At 40.3% G+C, this 19,781-nt stretch overlaps 1 protein-coding gene across 1 annotated transcript; it reads left to right on the forward strand.

Moving 5' to 3' along the window:
• Window positions 1-3,737: 3,737 nt before the first annotated feature.
• LOC146578379 (uncharacterized) lies at window positions 3,738-15,534 on the forward strand. Its single transcript, XM_085267810.1, has 9 exons — window positions 3,738-3,959; window positions 7,348-7,698; window positions 8,539-8,871; window positions 8,939-9,046; window positions 12,166-12,489; window positions 12,945-13,271; window positions 13,828-14,145; window positions 14,438-14,755; window positions 15,443-15,534. Exons 1-9 carry the CDS (start codon window positions 3,923-3,925, stop codon window positions 15,532-15,534), a joined length of 2,208 nt encoding a protein of 735 aa, XP_085123936.1. The 5' UTR covers window positions 3,738-3,922.
• Window positions 15,535-19,781: the final 4,247 nt, after the last annotated feature.

Consider the following 19,781-nt stretch of genomic DNA (forward strand, 5'->3'; position numbering starts at 1 on the left):
CGGCTCACACCGTGACAAAGACTTCAACACTGCATCTAAATGCTGAAGTACTTTTTACTCTGACATTTACAGAAAGAACTGTTTGAAGAAACTTAATGTGCAGAGAGAAAATCTCCTGAACTCAACCTTTACTACAATCTCTGTGGACACGGGCAACTGGAGACCTGATGGTCCGACAGGCGTTCCTGTTATACTTCTTTATAATCTATGTGAAGTGCTTGGGTCAATGTGCAGTTGGTGTGTTTTGGTGTCCTTTTCCCTGTGGAGCCGTGTGTTCACAGTGTGATAAAGACATTTACTTCAGGTCTGAGTGGACCTGAGAGGCTGGTACAAGAGGCAGGATTTGAAGTTCAGTGAGGTTTTTTCAAGGTGTTGTGGAAACAACCGTTCTCTGGAAAACAGTGAAGCTCCATCAATCTGCAATCAGTGAGAGCCTCTGTAGTTTTATACACACAGTCCATAGTGAAAAACTACATATCCAAATATTTCTGTTTGATTCCTCCTTTTATTGATTTACTTTATATAAGATAGTTTCACTGTCATTTTTATCTCTTTTGTTTCTTGTTGCTGTCAGAGGATTTAACTCTGCTGGTGTTGCTGCTGCAAAAACGTCCGAGACCGCGACACCAGCTGCTGTTGTAGTCAAGAATTCATCTGTGAGCTGTGATGCTGATATCTGTTAAGTCTGACACTGGCTGTGAATACACGGTCACATAAACAGACATGATGTTTTGTTTTCAACTGTGGAATATGAATATTGCACAATTCTTTGTAGACCAATGTTTTTGAGATATTCACACATACATGCTTCTTCTGAACAATGACTTCAACCAATCAAACTAACAGTTATTAATATTACTGAACAAATATCGTTCCAAATGAATTTTTACATTTAAAAAGTTGTTTGTTTAACCTGTGAAACAAAAAAACTAAGAATAAAACATCTGTGAATCCAGCTTTTGGTTTTTCTTTCTCTTATCAGCACTTAAGGTTTAGGTGACGTCTCACTTAGTGTCTGTAGCCAAAAATCACATCTGAACAAAGACGATGCTGAACATTTCATTCATAGTTTCACTTTCTTTCAGCCTGAAGCTGCCTCACCCTCACAGCTGAATCTGAAGCTCCTGTCAGAGGTGGAGTTTAGCAACTAGTCCATATCATGATGGACAGATGGCACGTACACAGGCTGGCCAGACGATGCAATTCTTGGTGACATCAGTACCTTTGGAGGAAAGCTCCAAGTTTGTTCCATCTGTGTCTAAGATCTTGTGAATTATTCTTGTGATAGGGCGAATCTCTTCTCTTCATCTTCGTCTGACTCCTGAAATCAATAGTAACAGTACTCTCTTTCTGAGCTTTCTATCTCTAAATCATCAGTTTTCTCCTTCTTTTACTGTCCCAGAAAATCTCCCATTCACTCTCATTCCCACAGATCCACTGTGGTTCTTCTTCTGGCTTCTTCTATCTCTTCTGTTTTGTTCTGAAATCTCATGTTGCTGTAGCCACTTGTACTTTTTCTCTTTTTCTGGGATTCTTTGCACCTCACTGTAGTCTCTGACAACTGGTGAGTGATGGGTTTTTCTCCATTCTACCACTGGCAGCATGTCCACTAAAGATAACGCTCCTGATGATAGAGTGCTAAAATTGTGTAACTTCAGTTCGCTGACAAAGCTGAATATAAATGTGGAGCCATAGATGTGGCCTCTACAGATGCTGGTCTGGCTTCAGTCACCTTGAGACTCTGACTTTGTGTTGGATGATGCTGCCTCTTCCTTTTAATCATCGTTTGACACACTGTTGTTATTATCACCAGAAGATCTCTCTTATTATCAGCTTTCCTTGGACCCCAACGTTTTCTTCCTCCTTCTTTCCATGCACAACCTGCCTCATTATGTTCCACTGACTCTGTAGGAAACATCACAGGTTCTTCATGCTATTTACAGCAGTTGAGATTATTTATTTATTATTGATTATGTTTTACATTTTTATGCTGATAGAGAGATTGTTTTTTAAACTAACTTGGAAAAATACCTGTTTTAAAGAATATCTGCAGCATCACATTAATGTAAGTGTGCCTTCACTTTAGTCATAAAACCTTTTCATAGTTCTAAAGTATTAAAGGTGTTTGTCTCAAACTGACCTGTGACCAGCTCCACTCAGTGTGAGCCGTTTACTGTTTCTCTTCATTTATTGGTTGGTCTGCAGGTTGGGACTACAGATGAGGCCAAATCTGATATTTTTACATTTTTGTAATTTTATAAACTGTGAAATAAAAACTTGATAAGGTTTCATTTGATCAGTGTTCTTCTTCTTCTGTGGTGTTTCTGATGCTTCTGATGTGTTTGGGGCTGAATGTGGGCTTCAGGAAAGTTCGATTTAAGACTTTTTAAATTTCATAACGTCACAGAGAATTAAAATTAGGACCAATTTAAAACGTTTGACAGAAACTTTGGCATGTATGTCTACGCTTTGTTTCTGTCCTTTGGTTCACTAAATGCCTCAGAGCCTGCAGAAACAACATTAAAATGTGAATTTGTTTGCACACAGACAAAAACATCTTCCTCCTCTACACTGATTTAACAAGATAAATTGGATTGAACAGTTTGTGCTGCATATAAAAATAAATAAATCTCACTACATTCACTGAAACCTCATCAGTTAAAACTAACATCTTACGTTTAATAATTGAGAGTTATATTTGCTTTTACTGAAGTCAGTTTCTTTGTATAATAAGAATATTATCAGTGGTGCCTGGTGATGACCACACTGAGCTTTCCCCCATACTTACATACATCATGTCCTGTTTTCCTCTGTGATCCTCGAGGCCTCAGAATAATCCTGCTGTGCAGCTCTCTGCTGTTGTCCTGTGAAAGCAGCAGATCCATAATGCAGACTTCTGTTTGTGTCGTTAGACGCTCTGAATACTGGTTTATCACAGTCCACACAGAGCTGTTTAGTTTCCACTTCAGGAGTGACGGCTGCCACAGTGCCCTGCTTACCTGACCTCTGCTGGATTGTTGGTTCAGTCCACATAACACCAGGTTATCATGTCAGATCTTTATTTCACATGAACCTACAGAGACTTTAAATCAGCAGGAATCCAGATGAAGCCCTGAAACAGCAACATGACCTCAATGATGGGCAGGATAACTTGGTGTTGAGGAGTTTGCCTCAGGGCTCCTCTGCTCAGACGACAGCATGCTGTCTCCAAACCAGGACAAAACATAGAAACCTGTCTGTGGCCGTGTATCCAGCACTGGGCCACGGTATGTATGTAGTATGTGGGCAGGGTGAAATGTACCGTGGTATGTTGGAGTTGTCCACCTCAGTATCAGGCTCAGAGCTGCTGAATCCAAACTCCTCTCCTGTCATAAAGGCCACCTGGTGAATAATTCCTCATATCCTGTATCTGATTGGTCTGTGGGAATGTGGTGATTTTAAAGTTTAAAGATCAGCAAATATCTGAGCTCTCAGTTTTCTCCCTCTCTTTTCACACACGCAGTGTTTCGATATTCATAAATACAATCTTCTGAATATTAACTTCTGCTAAATAGGCTAAAAGTAAAGTGTGATGAAACTATGTCTCTTTCTTTTTAGTAAAAGAACAAAAACAAACTTATCTGATAAGAGTAGTAGGAGGAGTTCATTCTCTCATGGTTTCCATCCTGTTCATCCACTTTTCTGTTAGCCACGCCCCCACAGGTAAACCAGCAAATCACTGCCTCCGTTCTCACAAACGTCTGATCTGTGGCCGGCCGGACTTCATTCCACAGATGTGCTTTAACAAAGTGTGAAGCTGAACTCTGAGCTGTGACAGTGAAGCAGTGTGAGAGTGTCAGTAGATGATCAGCAGAGGAAAGTGAAGCTGCTGTGAGCTGATGTCCTGAAGGGCTTTTAAAGAGTCTCTGAGTTTGACAGGAACATGAAGATGTTTGTGGTGTTTGTGATCCTCCTGCACGGTAAGTACACCTTCCTCTCTCTGCTCTCATCATCAGCTTTTCTTTCATCTCTCTCTCTTTAATGTGTTGAAGTGCAGCAGGAGGAGATTTCCATCAAACACTGGATTCTGATTCAGATCAAATAATACGACTGCTGGAAGTTTCAATAACTACGTACTTCAGCAAAAAATTTACATAGTTTACCATGTTTCTGTTTTTCTCTTTGTTCATTAAGTTTAGTTCTCTCACATGTCTGGTTACAGTGTTGCACTGTGCCGTTTCGACAGGAGCTATTTTCTTCAATACGACTGCTTCAGCTGTTTTACTTCAATTTCTCTTTAACTCTTCACACATTAGCTTTAATTACCTTCATGAGTCATTTCTAGTCTGCCTACGTCAGTGTAGAAACATTTATACATATGCAAAATAAACTGTGCCCATTAGAAGCAATTACACACTGATGAGATTCAACTGGTTCAGACTTAAAACTGAACCTTTATTACAGTCTTTGTTCCCATTGGCAGCTGGAGACCTGATGGTTCAACAGTCGACCCTGTTATATTTCCTTAAAGTGTGAAATATAAAATGTCACTGGACATCTGTGTGTTCACCATGTAATGAAGAGATTTATGTCAGGTCTGAGTGGACCTGAGAAGCAGATATCAGTGGCAGGATTAATGAAGTCCAGTCAGGTTTAACTCTGAGTTCACAATAATATGAAGTGATCCACTTCTTACCAGGGTCTGGACTAGAGATAAAAGTTCTCTGGAAAACAGTGATTCTCGATCAACCTGCAAACAGCGAGAGCCTCTATGGTTTTTTTTATAGAGTCCACACTGAAAAATTAAAGATTATTTATTTTTTATATGGAATATAGATTCTAAATAACAGCGTAATTCCTCCTTGTATTGATTTATTTTGCATAAAATCAGCTTTCTTATTATTTTTCATCACTTTTGTTACTCATTTGCCGTTGAAGAATTTAACTCTGCTGGGTCAGAGAGCACAGTACCAGCTGCAGTCACAGTCGGGCGTCCCTCTGTGAGCTGTGATACTGACATCTGTTAACTCTGACACTGCGTCTGAATACATGATCACATAAACAGACATTCATGAGGTTATGAATATGACTATTGTACAGTTATTTGTAGACCAACGTTTTTAAAATATTCACACACACATGCATTCTTCTGAATAATGACTTCAACCAGTCAAACAGTTATTAATGTCCCTTATTGTTCCAAACAAAGTTACAGCAACATTTTTACAGATTAAACTAAAATGATTCTCCTTTATTGACGTTTACCTGCAAACATCAATAATCTAAACCCATTGCTGCCATTAAGTATTCACACATGTAATAGAAGAAAACAACAGCAATAATTATTATTATAATAATAATACGTTTAATATGAAATATTTGAAAAATTTAACAAACACTGAATCCAGTTTTAAAGATAAAAAGGTTTCAGTCCCACACGGGTGGGGGGTAAATTAAATAAGTTATTTATTTAAGCTGTTAAACCCCCAAACCAAAGAAAAAAACATCTGTGAATCCAACTTTTGGTTTTTCTTTCTCTTATCAGCGAGGTTTAGGTGATGTCACGGTTAGTGTGTGTAGCCAAAAATTACATCTGAACAAAGAAAATTCTGCTCATTTCATTCATAGTTTCACTTTCAGCTGCACAACCCTCACAGCTGGATTTTGCCTCAGGTCAAAATAATCAAACACGAAGATACAAACATGCTTCTAGTTAATATGGACGATATATAAAACACAATCAATAAAATCTCCACCAGAAACCACTCACTGGTTTCTTGACTTTGATTTCTGTGAAGCTTCAGTGTTAACATTTTGACCACTGCTGTGTTGTCTTTTCGATATTTTTTTCTGTGTTTTTTGGTTTCTTTTGTTCTTTGAGGCAGAACCCACATTACTGCGCCACACATGTAGCCTCCACAGCTTTAAGTTATTACACTTAAACTTTGTTAAAGTATGTTTTAAAATGGAACACTTATAAAACTAGAGTTCACCAAACAGAGTCTGACTGTGCTTCAACACAACAAAAATAAAAAGCATTTCAAAAATGTACCTGCTCATCCACTTTAAATGTCGTCTGAGCAGAGAATCACTTTTGCTTTGCTGAGAACTGTGAAGCACAAAGGCACTGAGGACTCTTTTGTTGGTATTTAGAGAATTCAGACAGCTCTGATCCTTCAGTCTCACTTCACTCTGTGAAAAACATTTCTAATTAATCATTTATTTCCCCATGACATTGTCTGTATTCACAGACTGAAAATGGACATGGATGATGCTGGTTGACGTGTGTGCCAGAATAGAGAAGCAGCAGCACCAAGAGAAAGATGGAAAACCCTGCAGTCACACTTAACACTGTTCCTATCACTCAGTTTCACTTCAGCTCTTTGTATGTTGGCTGGTTGGTGGTACAACAACAGTACAGAGAGGAGTGGCCCACAGAATGACCACTGCCTCCCTCTGACAACAGAGCCCTATGCAGGTAGATGGGCTGTCCATAACTGCTCAGGGACTGCAAACACACCAGTCCACTAAAGAATAATTGTGGCGTAAATAAAACTGAAAATTTAACTAAACTCAGGCTGGAGCACTGGAGTTTCATCAAACATAGAAACCAGGCTCAGTTTCAGCTGCTGTGAACAGAATTTGCGCTCTAACTGCAGGTGCAGTCAGTGTGATAGCCTAGCTGTTACTGTTTCCACATCAGTGTGAGTGTTTTCATGGTTCTTTTAAAGCTCAACCTGAAAACACATCATGGATGCATCATTTCATAGATGCAGCCAAGAAGCAACCTAGGGTTAGTATCTTGCCTACAGCAAGATATTTGTCATGCAGATTGGAGTAGCTAGGGATATGACTCAGTGAGTGAATAAATAAAAGTGTTCTGTTGACTCTCCAACATGTTTTCAAGCATATATTGTTGTAGTGAATGTCAGTCAGCTTGGATTGACCTATTCTTATAGGAGTTGTCACGATCTGCGGCTGCAGACTGTGTGTGTTTCTGTGAGGACCTAAATGCAGACAACAAGAGGCAAAACTAAATTTTAATGGAAGGCGTATTATGGCAGATACAAAACATGAACAGAACAGCTAAACTGAAATAAACGCAGAACTGACTATGAAAAAAAAATGAATAGGAAAATCAATGCTGAGGAAAACTGAAGCTGTTTTGTGTTCTCAATACCTCGAGACATCTGTTGGAGTGCAGCAATTTCACTCTTTGAAAGATTAAAATGTTATTTCTTTTACTTCAGTGGGACTGATAACATTTATGCTGGCTCTTTGTTGTTTGTAAAACTTGTTCCTGAAGGTAGTATTAGTTAATAGTGCATCATTTCAAGATGAATTTGATTTCTGTTTCTGTTCTTCCAGTTTCCCAGCATGCTCTGGCTGTGGTGGTGGAGGTGAATGAGGGGGAAAGGTCTGTCCTGCTGTCATGTCTGTACTCAGGTTCTATACCTGAGGACAACACCACAGTGATGTGGACTCGCAGTGGCATAGATCCCAAATCAGTACACCTACGTCGAGCAGGAGGAGACGATCTTAGAGGACAAAACCAGCGTTACAGAGGGCGCACATCAATGAATCGTTACGCCTTAATCACAAAAGACTTCAGCCTCACTCTGAGGAAACCACAACTGACTGACAGCGGCAACTACACCTGCTCCATCAGCAATGGAAGACAAGAACGGAGTATCAGAGCCATCAAGCTGCAGGTCAAAGGTCAGAACAAAACCCAAAGGCCTGTTGTACTTAAAGGTCATAACTCAGTACTGACAAAGACAAACAAAGGTCAGAGGTCAAACTGAAGTGAAGTATTTCCTAAGCGGTTCTGAAAGTCTTGATGATACCAGCAGCAACTTTTGACTTCAGATTTGCCTTCACTGAAAACAGCAAAACAAGAATAACAAAGCAGAAGAAAATAGGATCTTGCAGCTACAGCCTTTGGTGATAATAAGAATTACTAAGTTCAGCTTCGGGTCAGAGGTTCATGTCAGGGAGACACACACACATCTGCACATATATTTATAAGTGCCTGCTGTCATTTTATACATCATTCAACATGAAACATTCAGGTTGTTTTGCCAGAACCAATGTTTTTATGCTAACCCAAAATTTGAATTACTTGACCCCCAACATATTCATTATGAACTTTTAGTAACTGTAGCAGCATCTCATAAATAACATTTAACACTGAAAACAAAAAGAGAGAACATTATTGTTAATGGTTGCTGAACAGTCAGGTCAGGAATGTAGATACTGTACTGTGCTCCAGTTACAATCAGTATTACTAGTCCTATATGTTAATATGTTATATGTTAATGCGCGCTCAGTCATCCAGGTAAGAAAATCCAAAAATCTGTTCGCTTAAACAGAAGTTGTCCTCCTTCTCTCCCGGATCGCCTGGAGCTTTCTTTAGATGCCTTGCTAATTATAACCAAATCAAGTAACTTGGATGAGTGAGGAAATGTTTTTCCCACAGAAAACGCTATGTCCAGGAACAGGATAAGCTTCGGGGGGTTCTAGTCCTATGGTTTATATTGCGGTTTCTTGTCCTCTTAGACCAGCAGGTGGAGGTGAAGGTGAGGGAAGGCTCAGAGTCTGTCATCCTGCCCTGCAAAACAAAACCTGACCTGCCTGAGGACACCACAGTGGAGTGGAGTCGCTCTGACCTCGGACTCATCACAGTCCATGAGTATTCTAACAGAAATGATGAGCTCATGACTCAGGACGAAGTTTACAGGGACCGAACGAAGATGAATGAAGACCTGCTGAGAACTGGAGACCTCAGTCTGACCCTGAAACACCCCAAAGTGAGAGACAGTGGAGGATACATCTGCACCATCTACAGGGACAAAGACATCCTGACAAAGAAAGTAGTGCTGCAGGTCAAAGGTCAGTGCTGTACACAGAGGTGAGTGCTATAGATATAAGTCAGAAGTCATATTTATTTTCTTTGCAGAACCATTTCCATCCTGGGCCAAACTTTTGTTGGCACTCCTGGTTATCCTGCTTCTTGTTGTGGTTTCTGGAGGTCTTTTATTTCGTTTCCGGCAGTACTTCATGCCAGGTGAGTCACTTCTACTACACTACCCATAATGCCGATGGTTAGCAGGTGTCCTCTGGTGGCTCCTTGACTGTGGCTCACACAAACTTGTTCCAGAAGCTGAAAGAGTTGAGAGTTACAAACAGCTGATACAGAGAGCTGAAGAGAAACTTCCAGGTTTGTTCCAGAAGTCAGAAAACCTCCTTCAGACTCAGTCATTGATCAGTGAAACAGCTCCACAACATGACTTTACTAAACAGTGTGTGTGCTTCACTGCATTGATCTAACACAAGTCGTGTCCAAATTCATGGGCTGCATCCTCCTGATGACCCGGCCTTCGCGGTCTACGTGGGCCGGGTCCTCAGAAGGTCGGGTAGGCCGGAAGTAAACTGCCGTGAAATTGGACGGTCTAGCCTTCTGATTAGCGTCACCGCTGTCTCGGTGGAGTTTAATAAACTCAGCCGTCTGCTCCTTGCTATCTAAAATATAACAGGACACTGGCGTAAATTCTCGACCATCTCATACTTCTGTTTAATAAGTTTTCTGTTTGACGTTTATTCAGCTGTGTGAAAACCAAGGAGGAACCCACCCGGAGGATTAATAAAGTTTTACCTAAACTAATCTAATCTAATAACTTTAATCTCAGCCAAACCGATTTACTCACGAACAAACAAAACACTGAAAAAAGCCCAACAATAACATTTTTAGGTTGTCTAAGTTACTTATATATTACGTTTAACCTGAGTAGCGAAAGTCCGCGGTGATCTGAAAATGATGTGCCGGGAGTTGTGCCGTTCTCGGCCGCATCAGTGATCCTCGAGCTCCCGGCTAGCTATCGAGCTGGTGGGTAGCAGATGTCTCCGAAAACGTTGAAGCACTTTTGCAAATATGCGATGTCTTGATAAACCGAGCAGATATTTGATGTTTACACAGCTACTTTCTCTACTGAAAATATGTTAAAAGCTTACTTTGTGACCCAGAAAGATTAATAAGACTAATTTTAAAACTAAGTAATTTTTAAACTTAGTAGCGGCCACCATTGTTGGAAACTGGAATTTGGCTGGGCCACGCTATGAATTCTGGGATATGGTAGGCCACGAAGGACACACCCGACCCATTCTTCAAATTCGGGGAAAAGGAGGACGCATTTGTCGGCTGCATTCGGAGGAGTCTACAAATTTGGACAGCCTTCGGCGCGTCGCTGTGATGTAATCGGTCTACAAATGCGTCCTCAGGAGCAGTGTTGGGCAAGTTACTTTGAAAAAGTAATTAATTATAGTTAGTAGTTACTTCTTCAAAAAAGTAACTGAGGTAGTAACTGAGTTACAATATTCTAAAAGTAATTAATTACTTGAAAAGTAACTATTGCGTTACTTTAAAAAAAAAACGTTTAACCCTCTGGGTCCAGGGTATAATTGATCATTTGTAACTACTTTTGATGTTCCCTCCACATTTTACCTTTAAAAACTATTTACTTTGCCTTGTTTGGTGTCATTCTTTTCAGCACAGCCTCACATGTCTGAATTTACAGTTATGTTTTCATTTTGACATACAGTATTAACACGATTGATCTAAAATCAGACAAAAACATAATATCCGAGTAGAAAAAGTTATATTTTTTACTGTAACAACCACAAACATGTTTAATGATCATATTTCATAACTTTAAATGCAAATATAAATTGTCAATTTTAAAATCCTATGCACAAGTTTGCAAACAAAGTTATTTACATCCATTTACCTTTTACCTTGATTTTTTAAAATAACCATTTCAAACTATTTACAGAACAATCAGCTGTTCTTCAATAAGATGCCACAAATTATTTGTGCCACTCCAAAAACATAATTTCTGTCCACTATAAAGGAGAACATCACAGCCTGATACCTGCAGGTCTGACAGCAGCAGGTGTATCACTCCTGTTTCTACCTGGAGACAGCAGTCGCCTCATTGTTCTGACACAACACAAAACTATCCACAACACTACACACTAACTACACAAGACAACACATTAACTACAGACTCCAAACACGCTAAACGTCACAAATCTCTCACATCTCAAAACTCGCTCGCTCTCTCTTTTCCTGCTCTCTCTCGCCGTCACTCCTAAAACTTCCCCTGTTTTATTTAATTTTTTTGCTCAAAAGCAGAGAGGTCTCGCTGCGCTGTCATTAGACAGTAAACGTGACGAAACTATTGAGGAAAAAACGCTGCGTATATATTGTTTATCATGACTCTGGTTTTACGTGGCCTATCAACACAATTTATAAACTGGTATCTATCACCTTGTTGCTTTGTCTTTAAGTGGTCATGTGATTGACTTACCACGACTACTTTATTCTTCCTCAGTCAAACAGCAGCACTCATGCGATTGTTTTGCCCCCTGAGCTCGAGGTGTTGTGCTAGACAGTGATCGTGATTACCGTCCGCGGGAGCGTGCAGCTGCTTAAAGCTGTAGCGTCCAGATTACTTACAGCTACTTCCGTACAACTGATATAAGATGCGGTAAGCTGAGCACAGCTTCAACCGTCTGTTTGTTGAAAAATAGTAAAGGACCGCATTTCCTTGTTAGTAACTGTAACGCCGTTGTAAGGATAGGAATAGTAATTAGTTAGATTACTCGTTACTGAAAAGAGTAACGCTGTTAGTAACGCCGTTACTTGTAACACCGTTATTCCCATCACTGATCAGGAGGATGCGGCCCATGAATTTGGACACGACCACAGAGGCTGCATGTGGACAAGCTGTTCTTCTTCTGTGGTGGTAAACAGCAGCTGACATGGAAACATGTGCTGACAGTAAATGTTGCAGCAGCTTCAGTAAATGTTCCTCCTTGAGTTGTGCTCAGTCATGTGGTGGAGAGCTTCAGATGTTCAGACACACGAGATCTTCATGGTTTCTGTGCTGATGTGTGTGAGACATGGCCGACTGTGGAGGCTCAGTCTGTCTGTTCTTCTTCATCCAACATGTCTGCAGCACTTTACAGGACGCTGCAGACTAGTTACCAAAGAACGAGTCAGGAACACATCAGGAACAAACTGAGACACAATCTGACTGAGACTAGAAGACAAGGAGGGACAGGGAGGTCATGTGACCATCACAGCTGCTGCTGATGTCATCATGTTGTGCTTTATTGTTTTCTCAGTTTACGAGGTGGGGGTGGATTCAGGGGAGGAGTCTGTCCAGCTGCCGTGCAAAGCTATAGTCAGATTCCTCAAAGACACTAGAGTGGAGTGGAAGGACAGAGACGACAGGAAGGTCCATGTGTATGAGAATGGACGTGACCAGCGTGGAGAACAGCACCAGTTTTACAGAGGACGAACAGAGATGAACAGAAACCTGCTGAAATTTAGAAACCTCAGTCTGACCCTGAAACTTCCCACAGATGACGACAGCTCCACCTACACCTGCACCATCAGCAGGAAGGGAAACTTGCTGAAGAAGAAACAAGTGGAGCTCCATGTCAGAGGTCTGAACATAGTTTCATACAATAAACACATTTTATATTTGACACTATTTCCTCTCCATACTTCAGCCTCTTGGCCAGTTTAGGTTCTCAGTGGTTTAGAAAGGCAGAGCTTATTGATCAGCAGCAGACTGGATGAAATAAACCATCATAAAACTGAAAGAGCGTTTATCAGCTCACTGATGAATTGTATAGATTATTTTGTATTTCTTTACGTAGAGCTGCAGAGTTCATGAAAAAATAAATCTTGTCATAGACAAGCCTCATTTGGTTTGGATGGACTGTCTCTGCTGCTGATTGGACATAAATAAAACAAAGGAACTGTTTATGTTCAGTGGGGCAGTTGGACATGTTTCAGACTGGAACCTGTCATTGCAAATATTTAATTTGAACCAGTCAAAACATGCTCAGAGTTGCTTCAGTCTGTACAACTCATGTTGTGTTTGTTGTCCTCTCAGTCCCCCAGCTGGAGGTGGTTTCAGGGGCGGAGTCTATTCTGCTGCCCTGCAAAACTACCATAAACCTGCCTGAAGTTGCTAAAGTGGAGTGGAAGACCAGATTCAACAGGAAGGTCAACGTGTATGAGATCAGATCTGACCAGCTTCAAGATCAGGACCACCGTTACAGCGGACGAACGAAGATGAATGAAGACCCGCTGAGAACTGGAGACCTCAGTCTGACCCTGAAGTACCCCACAGACTGGGACACAGACACCTACACCTGCACCGCCTACAGCAGGGAGGGAAACATCCTGATGATGAAACAAGTGGAGCTGAAAGTCAAAGGTCAGTGCTGTTTTGTGTGTGTGAGCTGCAGATGCCATTGAAACTTGAGAAAGTGTAATAACTCCAGCTGTACATATCTTGTCCATTTAACCCATTTATTATTTGCCAATGGTTGTATTCATAGTTTATTCATAGTTTAACAGTTCCTCTTAGTATTCAACATCATTTAACATCACAACAACGTGGTCACAGACCTTTAGGTCCTACTGACCAACAACACCTGATGGTAATTAAATGTGCCTACCTTAAAAACTGTGCCATAAAGACATATCATAGTGTAAAAACAGAGGCACACAAACATAAATGGCTCCTAAAGCCCGGCCCCTTATGCACCAGACTTGACAATTCTAATTATAAAGAAAATAGGAAGCTATTAATAAAGTCTATTTTAGACACACAAAACCAAACCAAAGCCATCTGCAGAAGAATTTTTCAAAAAAAAAAAAGAAGATATCTCCAGGTTTTAGATTTTGATCTGCTTCTGTCCTTCAGCTTTCTCTACAACTCTGAAAACCTGCTGCTGCTACAGCTCATGTTGTGTTTGTTGTCCTCTCAGTCTGCCAGGAGGAGTTAGAGGAGGAGGTGGAGTCTTTCAAGCTGCCCTTCAAAACCACAGAAAACCTGCCTGAAGAAGCTGAAGTGGTGTGGAGAGACAGCAATGACAGGAAGGTCCACGTGTATAAGAACGGCTCTGACCAGCCTGATGAACAGCACCAGCTTTACAGAGACCGAACGAAGATGAATAAAGACCCGCTGAGAACCGGAGACCTCAGTCTGACCCTGAAACACCCCACAGATGGAGACAAAGGAGGATACAGCTGTAGAGTCTACGGGGAGATGCAGAGATACAAAAGAGTGCTGCTCAGAGTCAAAGGTTTGTGTGGTTTCCATGTGGTGGGGTGCGAGGCAAATACTGATGTATATAGTGAAATCCACGTCATCATTAACTGTGAAGAACAGCTTGCTCTAAACTGGAACAAATTACAGAGAAATGGACCAACAGTGAGGTCCAAGCTTTGTTAGAGATCCAGGCCTGCACACACACAGTGTAAACACAGTGAAACTACAGAGTACTGTGAGGAGGTACAAAAGCTCCTACTTCTGTTCTACTGAGAAACCCACTGCTGCTGTCTGTACAGCTCATCTTTTGTTTGTTGTCCTCTCAGACTGTCAGGTGGAGGTGGACAAGAGGGCGGCGTCTGTCCAGCTGCCATTTAAAACAACAGCAAACCTGCCTGGAGATACCAAGGTGCAGTGGGGGGTCAGTGGTGATAAAATGGTCCATGTGTATGAGAACGGCTCTGACCAGCCTCACAAACAGCACCAGGATTACAAACACCGAACGGAGATGAATAAAGACCTGCTAAAAACTGGAGACCTCAGTCTGACCCTGAAACAGCCCACAGAGAGAGACAGTGGAGAATATAAATGTGAAGTCGACGGGGAGGTCAAGAGAAACAAAACAGTGCACCTCAAAGTCAAAGGTTTGCTTGTGTCTCTGTGTGTGTACATGTTTTGACATCTTTGTGAGGACACAAACCTGGCATGCTACAATACTTGTGGGGTCTAACGGTCACTTGTGGGGACAAAATGCCCATTTCGATGAGTTCGAAGGCATTTTTGAGTCTCAAATTGTGGTTTAAGTGTCAGTGTAGCGGCAATCTTCAGTCCTTCGTTTCCACTTCTGCAGGACAAAAATCTTCTGACTCGTGCTTTTCTAACATAGTTTGTATGCCACTGAAACTGAAAACTGCAAAACAAATATCTCCAGTTCGACCCCAGTTTGTATTTTCCTGATATTATACCAAAAACAACTATAAACAGCAACAGTTAGAAAACTGTTGCTCCTGATTACTTGCCTAACCTTTCATCAACACGGCAGCTCAATACGACCACGTTTACGACACCTACCAACACTTTAAAACCACACAACAGATGAACAAATCAGAACAAATTTACAGAGCATAATATATCAGATTACAACATAAAATAACCAAGATTAAAATTAGAAACAGTGGTTGGGTTTAGGGTTAGGACTTCATTTTTGATGTTTAGGGTAAGCAGCTTGGGAAAGCATTATGTCAGTGACATGTCCCCACAAGGATGTAAATACATACAAACGTGTGTGTGTGTGTGTGTGTGTGTCTGACTGTGTTGTGTCTCCTCTGCAGGGAGAGTTCAGGTCCAGGATCAAACAGGGGACATCAGGAACAGAAGCAGCTCCATTGATCCGACTCCTCTGATGGCTGATCAATCAGTTTGATCTGTGTGTTCTTTGATTATTGATCAGTGATGTCAGAGTGGAGTCAGTGTGATGTTGTTGTTGTGTGTTTGAGACTTTTAGTGTCCATGAAGGTCTCTGCTGCCGTAGATCCTCTGAACTGTGACAGAGGTCTCACTCTGGAGGAAACTCTCAGCACTTTCCAGCAGCTCCTCCATCATGGAGGACGTTCCCTCACTGTAACAGGTGGAGGAGAGAGGAGAGGAAGCACAGGTGGATCCTCTGAGGAAGACATTATTCTGTTAAATGAGAGGAAACAAAGATATGATTGCTTCGTCTCAGTCCAATCGATCTGTTTTCATGTGTACCTCAGTGTGATTGTTTATGTTTATCTTTTGTATATTGTACAGAGTCGTGTGATCTGCCCCGGCATGACAAATGTAAATAATTTTATTGTAATGAGGCAGGTGTAGTTCTCTTATATTTATATTAATCTGTTCAGTGAACAGAATAAAAATGCCCTCTTTGATCTACTGTGGTTCTTCTTCTGTGGTGTTTCTGATGGAGCAGCTGCTCCTGATGTTTGAGGATGAGACCAGAGTTCCTACAGCTTCAGGTCAGAGAGACTGAAGCTCTCCAAGTGCTTTCTAATCGGAGATAAAGTATTTGAATTTCAGGAACAGGGCCATTCCTCCAATCAAGCATCTTCCAGTTCCTTTCTATATATAATCCCCCAGTTCTACAAGCGGTTCATTCTCATCTTCATGCCCGTCCACCCTTCCTTTTTTCACTTCTTTAACTTTCTCCCTTACAATTAGTAATTGGGAATCTTCAGGGGCGAGGCCTTCCCCAATCCACAGCTCACTTCATGTTTAAGCCATTCACCTTCATGTATTAAAATAATATCAAACCTAAAATGAGGACGTGGGCCCACTGAGTGAAAGTTTTTATCTGGCCAGCTTCAGTAAGAAATACAGATTATTCAAACAAACGTTATTAACCCGATCAAAAAACAGGGAATGTACTTAATGACTTCATACAGACATTTCATGTAGACTGAGCTCAGTTTTTAAATTTTTTTTTAAACTCTCAGAGTATCAGAGCCCACCACAGCTAAAACAATCAGTCTCACACATCTAAACTCAAATTTACTGGAATAACAATTATAATCCACGAGCTAAACAGTTTGTAAATATAACGTATAAAGAAATAAATAAAGTCAAATTTCTCATCTACTGACATGCTTTTCTTATAATTCGGCAGGTTGTTCCAAAAGTTAGACTATAATTACATATTTTTCATCAATATTTAAAATCCTGACCTGTACCTGTTGGTTAGATCTGCTGTAAGTAATATAAGTTTTTCACGTTTAGTTTAAATGTGATACAGTCATTTAAAAAGTAAGGAAAGTTCAGGCACATAGAGCTAAAATAAAAATCATCATCGCTCTTTACATCCAACCTCAGTAGGTGGGGTTATCACCGTGGAGACAGACGGGCCATCTTTCTTGTCAAGTTCAACCCTCTCAAGGCAGGTGTTGCCGATTTGCAACAGTTAAAAACTAACAACCTGATTACCTCACATACATATTTTATGAGGTTATTTTACTCAGAAGTACCACTGCAGGACTTGGTTGTGCATCAGCAACAAAAAGTTTAATTTGAGCCTGAGAGGGTTAAAGTGATATCTGATGTTTTCAATGTCACTGTGAGTAGGAGAGCTTAGAGCACAGTATCTTGTATGTTTTCCTGTGACTGACAGTACAGTCACGCAGTATATATACCAGCAGTACTAAGATTAGAAACAATTACCAGATGTCTCCAGCAGAGGGAGCGTGGAGCTGTTAAACTACCACATAGTTTCCTCTCTTCAGTCGTTACATATGAGCTGAGGAACATTTGTGTCTGAGCAGCTTTCATAGTAAAATGTTCATGTTTATGGTAACAAACATGTGCTCACATGTTAGAATGAAGGTAAACACTCCCACAGATTTCTGTACTGTCCATGCTGAAGGACATATCCTGGTCAAGAATGAGCCCAAGAATCCTCACAGTGTTACTGGAGCCAGGTTGGATACCACATCTATTATATTTGCAGGGACAAGTACAAGAATTTACTCAATTTATCTGAATTTCGAAGAAGAAGATTAGAGGTCATCCAACTCTTTAAGTCTTTAATACAGTAATTTAACTAGTTTGCGTGTATTATCTGACTTCTGTTTTTTTCATTTTATTTTAACAGGGCAAAACCTATACAGGACATGACACACAACAAGAACAAGCTGAAACAGACGGGGCAAAAGACAGATAGTGAGTGGGGTGTTGGGATGTAAGTCAGGTCAAATGAGATGGGATCCTAGATGTATGTCATTTATTATTTAACGATTTAATTTTAAACAAAAATAAAACATCTAAATCAATATTTATGCATTTCAGAAAAGCAGAATTAAACTTTCAATAAAAACCTCATTTCATTAAACCATTTTTGCATTCTGCATTCAAAAATTGATTTTCAAAATTGTTTTTAAAAAACAACAGAAAGAAATCAATAGATACAAAAATTAAGATTTATTACTGACATGTAGAATGGTGATTCCACTCATTTGAAACCCATTTTACCTCCTGTTAGCTCACAGGTTAGCTATGATATTAGATAATGAATTAGCTTTGGGATTAACTATTTGATTTGCTATCTATTTTTTAAATCCCTGTCACGGATGAACGCTGTGTGTGGACAGGAGAGAAAGGCCCAAATGTACTCTAGGATACACAATATAAACTCAAAAACCTCAGCTTTATTCCTGACACAATCAAAGAGAAAACTAAACTGTGGAACACTAGAAACAATATGACAGTGTGACACGACACAGAGCAAAGAAAACACAGGGTTTAAATACACACAAGAGTATTCAGGGAATGGGAGATAGGAGGGAAACACAGCTAATGAGACAAGGGAAGCAAAACCAGACACACTGCACACAGGACAGGGACTATCAAAATAAAACCTGAAACAATTCACAAGGACAAGTACTTGAGGCTGAGAAACCGACTGAAGGAATGTTACACATGGTACACAAGGAAAATACAGTAACCCAAACTGGAAGCAAGAACACATATAACATTCAGAAAACCAAAACCACGAATGACCAATAAGCGAACACAAAACACTGGGTCAGACGTAGGACCATGACAACCCCAAAGCAATCCAAATTAACCACATGCTGCTTTTGATGTGAGGAGCTCTGATTGGTTGGACAGACACAGGCTGGCTGCCACTGCTGCTTGTGCTCATAGCTGTGCCCAGAAGAGTGTGATCTTGTACAAAGGCCGTTCAGCCTCAAGATTTACACTCTGACCAGCACGGATATGTGAAGACTGAAGCTGAAGCTGTCCACCATAACTGATGGAAGACTGATGAATGTATTACGCCCCAGCAGTACAAGCTATCTACCATTTTTAGTAAGCTAATGTGCTCTTCGCAAATAAAGCTTAAAACACCTCAGACTATTAGAACTAAGGCTGGGTTTGAAAAATTGATTTCAGTTTGAATAGAGTGATGTCGATTGTTTAAATCCTGAATTGAGTTTTAAATATAAACCTATTTTGCCAGAAACACCAGAATCTTAGGTTAAAGCTGATGAAACAATTTCAACAACCACTGAACAGCAAAAACAACAACAGGATTAAAGAGCAGGTAAACAGAAAAATATCGCAAAACTCTTAGCTGTGTCTCTAATCAAACCTGTATAACTTGCTTCACATCAACAGCATCAGGTAATGTTCATGGTTTTCTTCTGTTTTAGTTCTGCAGTATATTTTTAAGGTTATCGGCTGTAAAAAGTCAGTCCAGGACAATTTCCTTCATGTTTTTCTGTTTTATCCTCAGCTACTTTGACATAAAGACAATGTTTACACCTCTGATGAAGTCTCACAAGTGTCAGCTTTGTTTTTATACGCAGATATAAAAATATGGATATGTACAGATAAATGAGCAGAATTATACTATTTCTGACTGAGTCGAGTTGTGGATTGAATTGAATTGGTACTTTGTGAATCAGAATGGAATCAGTTATAGAAATCAGTGACGATATCAGCCCTAATTAGAACCAGCACTGAGGCCTATGACATTTATACAGTGTCAGAGCAAACTGCAACCTACAGCCTTTAAACTAGCAATTAAAATGCTGACAGTAAACACATCAGTCCAGATGTTACCACATTACTTTGTGAGTTAAAAGAACTGAGACAGGCTGATTAAAATAACAGCTGTCTCAGTTCTCTCATTCCTTA

This window comes from Mchenga conophoros, linkage group LG3 (genome assembly GCF_057382185.1).
Source record: "Mchenga conophoros isolate Kocher_MC1m ecotype Shallow Benthic linkage group LG3, M_conophoros_male_GT1.1, whole genome shotgun sequence".
NCBI classification, from domain to species: domain Eukaryota; kingdom Metazoa; phylum Chordata; class Actinopteri; order Cichliformes; family Cichlidae; genus Mchenga; species Mchenga conophoros.